Source organism: Labeo rohita, chromosome 17 (genome assembly GCF_022985175.1).
Source record: "Labeo rohita strain BAU-BD-2019 chromosome 17, IGBB_LRoh.1.0, whole genome shotgun sequence".
Taxonomy (NCBI): Eukaryota; Metazoa; Chordata; class Actinopteri; order Cypriniformes; family Cyprinidae; genus Labeo; species Labeo rohita.
In genome coordinates, this window is record NC_066885.1 from 16,112,074 (window position 1) to 16,124,253 (window position 12,180).

At 37.4% G+C, this 12,180-nt stretch overlaps 2 protein-coding genes across 4 annotated transcripts; one reads left to right on the plus strand and one right to left on the minus strand.

The window, feature by feature from the left end:
- Nucleotides 1-1,449: 1,449 nt before the first annotated feature.
- zpcx (zona pellucida protein C) lies at nucleotides 1,450-4,648 on the minus strand. The gene is made up of 7 exons (XM_051132816.1): nucleotides 4,314-4,648; nucleotides 4,061-4,232; nucleotides 3,886-3,982; nucleotides 3,715-3,800; nucleotides 3,544-3,629; nucleotides 1,648-2,584; nucleotides 1,450-1,560 (listed from the first exon to the last, which is right to left on the minus strand). Exons 1-7 carry the CDS (start codon nucleotides 4,582-4,584, stop codon nucleotides 1,539-1,541), a joined length of 1,671 nt encoding a protein of 556 aa, XP_050988773.1. The 5' UTR covers nucleotides 4,585-4,648; the 3' UTR covers nucleotides 1,450-1,538.
- Nucleotides 4,627-12,073, plus strand: tmem54a (transmembrane protein 54a). Of its 3 annotated transcripts, none has more exons than XM_051132818.1 (7): nucleotides 4,627-4,749; nucleotides 5,191-5,287; nucleotides 7,990-8,186; nucleotides 8,375-8,434; nucleotides 8,576-8,767; nucleotides 9,172-9,300; nucleotides 11,393-12,073. In XM_051132818.1, exons 1-7 carry the CDS (start codon nucleotides 4,744-4,746, stop codon nucleotides 11,519-11,521), a joined length of 810 nt encoding a protein of 269 aa, XP_050988775.1. In that variant the 5' UTR covers nucleotides 4,627-4,743; the 3' UTR covers nucleotides 11,522-12,073. The 3 variants fall into 3 exon arrangements, with proteins under 3 accessions (XP_050988775.1, XP_050988776.1, XP_050988777.1); XM_051132819.1 differs by lacking the exon at nucleotides 4,627-4,749 and adding an exon at nucleotides 4,807-4,910; XM_051132820.1 differs by lacking the exon at nucleotides 4,627-4,749 and having other exon boundaries at nucleotides 5,191-5,369; nucleotides 11,393-12,031.
- The last annotated feature ends 107 nt before the right edge of the window (nucleotides 12,074-12,180 follow it).

Below are 12,180 nucleotides of genomic sequence, written 5' to 3' on the forward strand. Positions count from 1 at the left end.
CTCACAACTAGCCAAATTGCATGTCGAAGGGGTTCCCCCGTTAAAAATCGTATTCCACAGGGTCAAAATACTTTTTTTTTTTTTTGTCGGGCCTTCCCTGGTAAAAGTTGCTTCAACCCACGGACATGAAAAACAACCGTGGCAACAGTAAGTGCATTTACATTAAAGATTTGCGCAAAATGATTTGCGATGTTTTATAAATGTTGATAAGCTTGCGAAATGACAGCATTCCCATTAACCAACCATGATAAGTCATGGTGATGGATATTGGTAGATTTATGTATGTCGCAGTCACCGCACTAGCCATTAATTTTAACCATAGGAGACATAGGCATCTATCTTTACAGAAGCTGCATGGAGAGCTGTTTCTGAAACGAGCCATGGTGCGCCTGGTTTAAACACAAACATTGACAAGAGTGGCCACGATCAGCTCCACAGACTTGAGCTGTGTAAATAATGGGTTATCCAAGCTATAATGGAAAGGAAAGCCCCTTATTCAAGCATTGTGAAATTAATGCTTGTGTAAGCAGCCACATATGAGGTGTTTTGAGGTTATAGTACATTAAGGAATGATCACGATTTTTATGTATGCAAAGTGACCTCTAAATGTCACCTCTAAAAACTGTGTGTAAAAAGTGTAAAAACTTTTGCAATAAATGCCAGTTTTTACAAAATGAACTGCATTCCCATTACCTTTCAAATTGAGCAAATTGAAATTGCGAATTAAAAACACACCTAATGGAAATGTCACTTTCACAAAAACACCTCCAAGCAAGTTTATGTATGCATGAGGTGATTAAGGCAATTTGAAAAAGGGATATTTCACAACAGATCATTCTTCAACCTACAAGAAACACTTCATGTGGCCACTCTCAAGTATAAGGGGCTTTCCCTGCAATTAATGCTTAGATAATTTACATTGCACACATCTGTGGCACAGTACAGCTCCAACAAGGCCACTGGTGCTGATTGCAGCCATTCAAATAAATGCTTGTTTATACCAGCATGTTTCAGAAGTGCCCCAGAAGCAGCCCTCACATATGCCTCTGATTCAATATAACAGCTAGTGCACCATCCAAAAATTCCACCAAAACACATTGCCACCACTTGTCGCAAAAAAGGACAGGAAAAAAAAAAAAAAAAAAAAAAAAAAAAAAAAAAAAAAAAGGAAGTGTATATAATTTTTATATATATTTTTTATTTATTTATTTATTTTATTTTTAAAATCAACATTTATAAAATAATTACAGATTTTCTGTGCAAATGTAGGCATATTTTCAATTCACAAATTCAATTTGAAGGGTAATGGAAACACAGCTAATGAGAATGAGCCAACTATAAAACACTACCAAGCACTCTTATGGCATCATTTTGGAAGTTATTTTTCAACCTATATTAATATAAAACCCCTTAACAAAATGCTGGGTACAGGAAATTAATGAGACAGTATTTAGTGATGGAAAAAAGGCTTTTATTTACATTGAAATTCCAAATACATAATTACAATCAATTCACACCAAGGCATGACGAAAAACAGGTCACTGCACTGTCCACAGTCTTCTATAGTTAAATGAAAAGGAAACATGAAGAGTACATATTAATATCATGATAGACCTTTAATAAATTCATAAACATTAGTCAACTAACCTGAGTTGATCCAATAGAGAGGAAACTAGGCCTTTAATTTTAGAGGTATCCTCCATCCTCTCATCCTTTTGCATTTTCTCACCATTGTTCTCCAGTTGTGGTCTCTTATTATCCGGTTTGTTCATGCTGGGTCTCTTCTGTTCCTCAAAATTGAGAAAACTGGATCCATCTGCAGCTTGATTCAGACTCAGTTTGGAGTAGAGAACTGGCTCTGATAATTTAGCTCCTTTAGCGCTTTCAAAGACCATTTCAGCCTGTCTGAAAACAACTTCTCCCTCATCCTCTGCACTCTTGGAAAGCTTATCTGGAGTAGGGCTGATCAGCGGCTGGTCATTTGAAGGAAGGTCAAATTCGGATTCAACATCTAGTTGAGGTTGCTCTAGGTCATTCACTTCAGGTTTTTCCTCAACCTCATACAAGTGGTCAACATCATTAAGATGCCACATGCCCAACTCATCCTGTACATCATGTGAATCCACAGCTTCTACATAAGCTTGTCCTTCATCCACAGCAACTGCCTCTTGACTCTTCTCAACAGCGCGTTCATCTGGTTTCAGCTTACTAAAGGGTTCACCATTGTGAAAGGTGATATCAACAACAGGATTGTCTGGATAACCGATCCCCATCTGCACCACTGGGTTAAACTCAAACTCCATGATGTCTGGTAGCCACATTGATAAATCACCTCCCAGTCCCTGGCTGATGACCATCACGCCACCAAAGCCACGCTGGACAGGCCAGGGGGAGACACTGCCAACATTTTGCATTGGGCTCCCAGAGAAAGAGGCACCTGCCACAATCCATCTTTTATCAGAGTCGTCTCTGGCTGGAGGGCTGGACTTAGTACTGTAGTCTGACAGTGCCAGAGGTGTGGCCTGTGAAGCAGATTGTTGATCCTTGATAATCAGTGGACCAGTGCTTACTACTGCAGTCACCTCTAGGGAAAACAAAGATAAGTTCTAATAAGATCATACTTTCATTAGTTAACATCTTCACAAATATACTTTCTGAGAGACGTAGTAGAAAACCCATGAAAGATTTACGTCACTATTTTTACCACGACAACTCGGAAGAGATACTGATGCAATGTCCACAGCTACTGAAAGAGCTTACAGGCGGCAAAGTATATATACGTAGACTTAAACCACATGCCGTACCATCAATTTTTCCCCACAAGGAGTCTAAATGCCCTTATATATCGAGTGAAAACTGCACTGAGAAACTCAGTTAGTGGCTGCGGCGTCATGACAAGTGTCATGTTTACATCCTGCCAGGATGGCATCTAGCATTTGTACACATCATTTGTAAGCTCTTTCAGTAGCTGTGGTCCACTAAAAGCCTCAAAGCCATCAGGGCTAAAGAAGTGAAGAGGAAGATGCAGGTCTTTAGGAAGTTTTATACATACACAGGCATCTCCCATTCTTTTCTCCTCCTCTTATCACTTCTCTTGTTGCCTTTTGACTGAAAGGCACAAATCAAAAGCTGCACAATGTGGCTTCATATCAGTATTTCATTTGAATTTTGTTGCAGTAAAATAGCGACAGGTAGCGCCAGCAGCTCAGAGTGTAACCATTTTTCATCTTAAAATAAGTCCAAAGCCCCCATAGTCCAAAATGTATAAAGTTATGTGGATTACTTAACATAAATCTTTCATGGTTTACTACATTTTTCAGTAAGAAAAAACAGTTACATTGTCACAGTTAAGACGTTTGTACTGTGCTTTCAAGACTTGCTTGATGACAGAATTTGCAACATCACAGAAATTGTTGATTTGATAGGAATCAAATAAAAGCTAATTATGAATTAAAACAATGAAATGTGAAATGTGTTTGCCCTAACATTTATAAAAACAAAAAAACAAAAACAAAAAACAAAAAAAGTACCCATGTCACTGACCAGACAGTTCTGCACGCTCAATTAAGTTTCTGCACCTTCTCGCACAACAATCACATACTGTGGTTTGTTCACCAAGGCCAACCCATCTGAAAACAAAAAGCATTTTTTTAAAGTCCCAGAAGTCTATTAGGACAAAGACCTAATAAAAAGTCAAAGATTTAAACAAATCACCTGGATTTCAGTTTGTTGTAGTTGCAGAATTTAGTTGTAGAGGTCAGACCCAAATCAGTAAGAAAGACTCTGCAGTGAATGTAATTCTAAAGCAAACAGGAGACCATTACCGATTAAACTACCGTCAGTTTGTAAGACTGCAATCGTCATAACTGTTAAATGAACACTCACCTCAGGAGACTTAAAACTGGATGTACGAACAATCAGATTTACTCTGTCACGCTGTTGCAGCACAAACTTCACCAAAGACTCTTTGGAGGCCACACACCTGGCAAACATACAAATAAAAGAGAAGTTATTCCTTGGAGCAAGTGTATTCAAACTAATGTCTGTTGAGTTGATCTACCCTTTGTTAATGATGAGGGAGACTTCAGGTTTGTCAGCATGGTTTGGAGAAGAGGATGCATGGCAGGACTGGACATAAAGCTGTTGATCGGGTCCAGGTGAGGCAGACACCTGTAGATACAACTGCTCTCCTTTGTGGAACACGTTAGTATCTGCAGGACCACTCCAAGATGCTACAGCAAAATAAACATTAGTCAGCAAGTATTAAACACTAAGTACTTATAGATCGATTCAGAAGTGTTGTACTAACGTACAATTCATGATCCTTAATGAGAAACTGTTTCTTCTCTCCAGCAGAGCCTGTAAATCATATGGCATTGGGAACCCAGCAGCAAATCCATCAAAATTGTGAGGCTGAGGAATTTCATTCAGGAAATGTGCTGCAACAGCAGGAACATGCCAGACATCATGTATGACTCCTGGTGAATATGCTGAAAAGTGCCGATTATAATCATCCTTATTAGATGTAACCGGCAGCGCTAAAGACACTATAGTGCAACAGAAGACAACAAAAAACATCGCCATCTCTATCCTACAGCATTGACATGAAAGACAACCGGTGCAGACCTTCCTAAAAATTCAGGCTGTGAGGAGATTTACGTTGCATTAATTAGAGTCAGGTGATTAAGTCCAGGTGTTCGGGTTTACTTCATTAGCTTGCATTCACTACAGAGACTGATACTAATGCAGGTGATTGTTTTATTATTATTTTATTTTATTTTATTATGCAGCCACAACAAAACAAATACATATTTTTTTAGTTTATTCCAAATTCCAATTTTGTCATTCATAAATGTGAATTAAAATAAATTCTTATTTAGCTTTTCTTTTTTGTTAAATAAATATTATTGGTAATTCTTTTCCAATACTAAAATGTTTAAAAGTAAAACAATCCAGCAATAGCCAGAATTAATTTGTTTATTTATTTTTTTTTTTTTTTGTACCTTATATTTTGCAAGGATTTTAATATTTGAGTATTTGCACGCAGACCTATTTATATGTATTTGTGCCTTGCTTTTAAAGTTGGATTTGACAGCGTACAACAATATGGCTAAGGTTGAAATTACTACAAAAGTGTGTAAGTAAATAAATCCATGTAGGTTGTCGTTTCCTCTTCTTCCTTGTATATAGCGTCATCTGCAGGGCGGTCAGGACAGGTGCGCGAGCGGACAGGGAGTGGCCATGCACACAGGTGAACGGGAAGAAGGAAGACAGCCTGAGAGGCACGGTAAGAGGAGAAGATCCTTGAACATCTTAAACCTTTAATTATGACTTAATCTGAAAGAAGGACTTCAGAATGGTGAACTCGGGTGAGTTGGACTTTATTTACATAAATTAAGTGCGGGTGGGAGAGAGTAAAGTGTGGGTTTCATGTGGTGGGAGGGCATATATGAACTGGCTCGCGAACGTGGTCTGGGTGTGGCCATCATGTTTTCGTGATAATACATCACAACTTTATTTGTTACCCTATATACCCTATCCTTCTTAGTCACATAAATGTCAGAATTTCAGTGGACGTAATGGAAGACTTTTTTCGAAACTGAAGTTTGTTCATGGATTTATAATGTGGATGATGCATATATCAGCTATGTGTTAAATATGTCCTCTGTGATGTTTGTGGTTTAATGAAATGTCACTTGTAAAAAGGGATAGCTCACTCATTTACTCACCCTCATCTCTTTCCAAACTAGTATGACTTTTGTTCTTCTGTTTTTACCATGCGATATCAGCGTTGACTGAAAATATCCAGCATTTAACTGAATGCAGAAAACACCATTATAGTAGTCCATACATGTCCACACGTCAGGTCTCTTGAAGCCATACAGAGCTTTCTGTGAGAAACGTTTACATTTACGTCATTATTTACTGAAAATCTTTTTCCTTTAAAAGTAATGCATTACAATTTTGCGTTACTCCCTGAAAAAGTAACTAATTACATTAATTAGTTACTTTTTATGGGAAGTAATACATTACCTTACTTTTTAAATCTGGGCAGGGCTTGCTTCTTTGTTTTTCTTGCTTCTCAAGTAATTTTTGCTTATTAGTTAGGTTGAATTGCATCATTGAAGGTCAGCAGCAAAGACACTGGTTAATAAAATGAGATTAAATACATAAAGGATATTTGTTTTATTTAACATATTATTGCAGGGTTGTGTCATATTCTAAGTTTGCATTTCACTGTTTTTATTCATTTTGAGGAATACTGACTCTGTTTTTTTGTGAGTGAGATGAATTAATGCATGTTCAGATTTAGTCTAGAATACAGTAACATCATGTTTACTTCCAATTTCCTAACAGGAGACTTGTCAATCAATAAATGGGGGGAGAAAAAAGTAACTGGCGTTACTTATTTGAAAAAGTTCTAAGTACAGCTCATTTACTTGAAAAGACTAAAATAATAAGAAACCGCTCGTCAGTGACATGTTATCAGCAATGTTGTATCTTGTCTTTTCATGCTTGTCCAATGCAGGCGGATTGAACAAAAGTAAACAAACAGGCTATTGGCTCTTTTATCGGGACTTGCAATCCTCAATAAATAATGCGATTGGCTCTTCTAATTCTAAGGCGGTGTCGTTAATGATGATTTTCGTTTTTGATTGACATCTTCGACCACCATTTATCATTACATGTGAAATAACGACCAAAATTTAGATTGTATGATTGATGAAAAAAAGTCATAAAGGTTGTCAAAAGCATGAGAATCAAACTTATAGTTTAAATGTACAATGCAGTGAGTATTTATTCTAGGATTTAATTTAGGGGTCATCAGATGCAAACTTCACTTTTAGATGTTGTTTGAACATTAATGTGTGTTGTCAGTGTATGTACAAATCTGCCCTATAATGATAAAAATCCATGCAGTGGTTTTTAATTAATCTGTAAAAATAATGAGCGTCTTACCTCAGACCCGCCCTAAATCAGCTGTAACAGTCCGACTTCCATTGATTCGATGCCGGAGCAAGGGATGTAAATTAGACAAGAATATCTCAGATTGAGCGATTGAGGTGTTGTGTTGCTGGATGTTATAATGAACGTAGTGGTCGTCATTTACTCCCGACATCTGAGCTGCTGAAGATGCAGTGGATTATGTTTGTTTATGAAGGGACCGCGGCTCCCGTTCTACATAAATGCGCCTATGTTCGCGCAAATCATTCGTGATCCAGCTTCACCTACAGCAGAAGTGAGTATAGGTTTTTTTTCGGAATCTCTGCAATCGCCTTTCCTAATAACGTACTAGTTAGCAAGTTTCCCGGCTAAACGGTTAAATGCAGCTAAAGTAAACAATCTCTCAGAGCAGCAGTGAGAAGAGAGGGGCGGGGCGGGCAGAGCTCATTTGCATTTAAAGGAACAATCCCTCAGAATGGGATGATTTTTGCAGAGCTGATTTTAACAAGGTAAAAAGGGTGTTGATTTACACTACCATTGAGAATTTTTAACCAAAGTTAACCAAGGACTTAACCAAAGTTTTTATTCTATAATAAATAATGTATTAATTCATTTATTTCATTCATAGCTCTGAAATATTTCATCAGCTAAAATTGATCTTTGAATTTTTGTTGTGCATGATACTTCCTTGAATTTGTTACAAGTCATGGAAATTCATTGTGTAACGTGTAACGTCATAGGTAAAACGAGCCCTGAGGGACATGATGCAAAATAGCTAAGTGTAAAAAAATACTGTTATTATTGTGTTTGTCTGTTTCCTGCATTATATCTGACATTCCCTTATCACCTCATAGTAACATGCTTTCAGTGAAGTCATGGCTCAGGAAAAATAGTATGTAGTCTCAAGTTCATCTGGTGCATTTCCTCGACTCATAACAAATTGTTTATATGATGATGTGACGTCTGGCCCTTCATCTGCAATGTGCTGCTGTTTCTGTATTTATTGTTTATATTGTATGTGTGTGTGTCTTGTGTTTCCTGTAGGTATTTGTTGTGGCAGTCTGAAGGATGATAAGATCCTGATGAAGATGGGTTTGGGACTGGTACTGCTGGGTCATGTGAACTTCTTGTTGGGGGCACTGGTACACGGAGCTGTGCTCAGGCACATAAAGGTGTTCACATGGAACAAGACACTCGTTTACCCCATCTCCAATGTCATCGCTCTTGTGGCAGGACTTATGGTTTGTCTGTCTTTAAAATTGTAATGTCTTAATATGTTTGTGGCCATGATCAAGTGACGTGGTGTTTGAGGTGTTAAAAAAAGTCCAGAGTTAATAAGCAGGTGTGTTAGTTAAAACAGCAAACTCACCTTTTCCGCTAAATGAGTCCACATTGTAATTTATACATCTGACCATGTTATAACCTGCAGGCAATTATTGGTGGAATCTCGGCTATTGTTCTCTCAAAGAACAAGAAAAACCAGCTCCTGGTGAGTAGACACAAGCACACAATACTGTACTTTTTGTTATTTATTTGCTGCCACTCCAAAACTTGCACTTCAAATTCTATAGAACAAAATTGACATGTACATGTATTATTCATTTCTGAATACGTCTTATCCTTGTTGCAGAGTTGGTTTCTACTAGTTGTGAGTGTCTTGGCTATTCTCTTGGGTGCCGCCTCTGCAGTAGGAATTACTATGGCCACAGTGAGGGCCATAATGTGGGAAGGACGCACTCTGTTTACCCACTGCGACCTGCCTGCCAACATGACCTACTACAGCATCACAAATGAATGCCCTTTTGACCCCACACGCATCTATGTAAGTCAGGGAATCTCCAGTCTGATAGATCCTAGTGTAATCAAATCAAAATGAATGATATGAGCCTCATAAATGACTTTTTTAAAGTGTTATTTTGCCTTAAAGAGGCAAATGCGGACGAAAGAATGCGGATGGGTTTTTTTTTTTTTTTTTTTTTTTTTTTTGAGTACAGACAATTTAAAAATTGTTCTTAAGAACATTTTAGAAATGACCGTATACACAAATTTAGGATCATTCTACACACATCTTTATATGAGGCCCCAGGGTTCCAACGGTGATACAAAAATTTGAGTCATGGAGTTTTAAAATTCATTAGTACAAAGCTTGTGGGACATGTTTAAAAAAAATAAGCAAGTGAATAGCAATAATATAATAAACCATACAATTTTTTTTTCTCTCTCCAGGGTACTACATTAATCCTATGGTTTCCATTGATTCTGATGTCAATGGTGGAGGTTGTGTTCTCTTGTCGCTGTTTCTTGGCCTGCACTTCTTTCCTCCGGTTGCGCTGCCCATGGAGGAGAAATGTCAGGGTAAATAGAACTGCATGCAATAACGATGTACTTTTTCTAAAGGATATACTTGTTCTTGCAGGGTAGCATAAATGTAGCGGTAAAATCGGTGTAAAGCAATGTGAAATATGTGTTCTGAGTTTGTCACACCACAAAAATATGTTATTAATAGGGCTGCCCTCTAAAGATTTTTCTGGTCGACATGTAGCCATTCATTTTAAGCATTAGTCGACTCTGTTGCACGTTTATTAATAAACCATCATTACTATAAGCCTTTAATTGCCTATGTAGTAGGACTGCAAAACGATTAATTGTGATTAATCGATTCAAAATTAAAGTATATGTGTATATATATATGTGTGTACTGTGTATATTTATTATCTATATATAAATACACACACATATATGTGTATATTAAGGAAAAATATGTTAGATTTATATATAAAATATTCATATTTTATATGTTAATATACAAATACACACACACATATAGTATGTAAACAAACTTTTATTTTGTATTGATTAATCATGATTAATCGTTTTGCAGCCCTACTACATAGCCTAATAAGCACTCAAGCGCATGCAAAAACAAAAGAAGCTTGCCACAGCACACCGGCAGATGTAATTATGAATGTGTCAGAGAAAAAAACAGCAAGGATACTGCATTAGCATTTTAATAATTTATTGATAAACCAGTGTTTTCAGCTTAAGAGATGAGATGAAGCTGACAACACTGACTCATCACCTCCGCAGTAATTTCGGCGTTTCAGAGTTTCGCGCTCAAGTTCACAGAGATTGCAGAAAGCGCATCCTGTTTGCTTGCATTATTTTACAAAAACACAATGTTTCGTTGTTATTCTAAATGCACACAAATAAACAGAATCTTTACAGATTCGAAAGATGTATTAATCTTATCCATAATGCCAAAAATGACAGAGTACTTTAAGAGCAAGTGGCCGCACCGGCACCTCCAGCAGTCATGCAGTAAGCGTGCTATTATTCAGCTTACACACTTCGCACAGACACTTCAATAGCGCATATTTTTCTAGGTTAACATTAGATTTAGCGGCCGTGTAAAGTTGCTACTTTATACATCTTTAAGATGAAAAGCCATATTTGAGGTCGATGAATGAAAGGTGAGCATTTGGATGTCCTGTCTGATGTACTGTATTACCACATAGACCAGCTGTTAACGATCTGTCCTACACGGACTGTGTAACTTTGCCATTTCCTGTGGAATTTTTTTTGTTTTTTTTGCAAGTAAGCAACTAACAATTTTGGTCAACCAAGCCTCTTCTCGTCAGCTAAAAGTTAGTCGACTGTTAGGGGGCAGCTGTAGTTATTAACCACCCAGCCAATTTTGAAAGATAAAAAACTGCCAAGTTATCAAGAAGTAACCAAGCAAGCACCAAGTAACCAAGCAGTATTCTCTGCTCTCAAACGCTGAGGGCGTGTCTGCTATTGGCACTAAAACCACACCCACTTGTGGGAAAGCCGCCGCCTTTTTCAAATGTCAGAAGCCACTACAACCTAAATGGACGCTCCCTATAGCAGCTTAATTAGATTCACGCAGCCATACAACAGGTAATATGCATTTATGTGACAAGGCATTTCTGGCTAGCAAACTGTAGGCTGTAGTAACTGACAGTAATGATAGTAAGTAGCGATTGAGTGGGTGAACCACTGATGCTAATGTGCTCTAGTTATTATGGTATTAGGGGAAGGCCCATGCTCAGTGGCTTCAGTTTGTCATCGAGACATGATTTCAGGCCAGCCCAAAAAATCCTGAACACAAAAATGGTAAAAAAGAGTTTTAACGGCTCACAGGTTTAACTCCACAATTCAGTACTACGTAGTTCACAGTCTTGGTAGCATGCAATATATTTCTAACATTTATAATGTGTTTAAAAACGATTTTCTGAATTGCCTATACTTAGACTTTAAAGGTTGATTTACATTTGGATTGAGTGCATTCAAGATGCAAATCAGATTTTGATTTGAAATCAGATTGGGTTCCAGGTTATGTTTTAAAGGTAGTTTTGCATGCCAGCTCTACATTAAAATGAATAAACTTTTTGCGTTCTCTGAATCAAATGTAAATGTTTGGGTTCAGGTGCGTATCCAGCTGCCAGAAGAGACCGCACTGCCACCAGCATACGATCCAGACGAGGAGGAGCCAACAGAACAGAACGAACTACTTGACAAAGATACGGTTGCTGTGGCGACTAGTGACTGGCTGTAATTCATAACTGTACATTATATGGACAATAGGTGCTTTTCTGAATTGCTGTGTAACAGTGGAGCAAAAAATACCAGGTGCCAATGCACATAAAACATAAAAAGTGGCTAGCAGCTGAAGAAAGGTGGTGCTCTGACATCTTAGCCTTAGATTGGCACTAATGATGTGTGTTCTTCCTCATTCTTAAAGGGTCATACTGTGTGACCAAGGCAAATACAATTGGTTTCACCAAGTAAAGTGCACAATGTTTTATGTATTAATGAGCATGTATGATGCACTTGTTTTATGTTAGATATTTTCTACACTAAAGGGATTCCTTGTTACAATACATTTATGTAAAATATTTTTCTATTTAAAAATGAGTTTCTGAAATTGCTCCTAATAGGAATGACGGGTCAAATATATACGTCTGTAAGTATCTTGTCTATTGTCCTCTTTTCTACTCATTTTATTCCTCACTTGTGCTTAGACACTGTCCACAAAAGTTTTGGGAAATGATCAAAAATATATTTGTTCATTTTCTCAAAGTCTACATGCATTAGAGCTGTAATTGGCAATACTTGGGAAGTGATATTCCTTGGCTAAAAGCAACTGTTTAAAAAAATAAATTAAATTTTATAATGTATAAACACCAGAGTTTTTACAGGAAGGTGTAGATATTT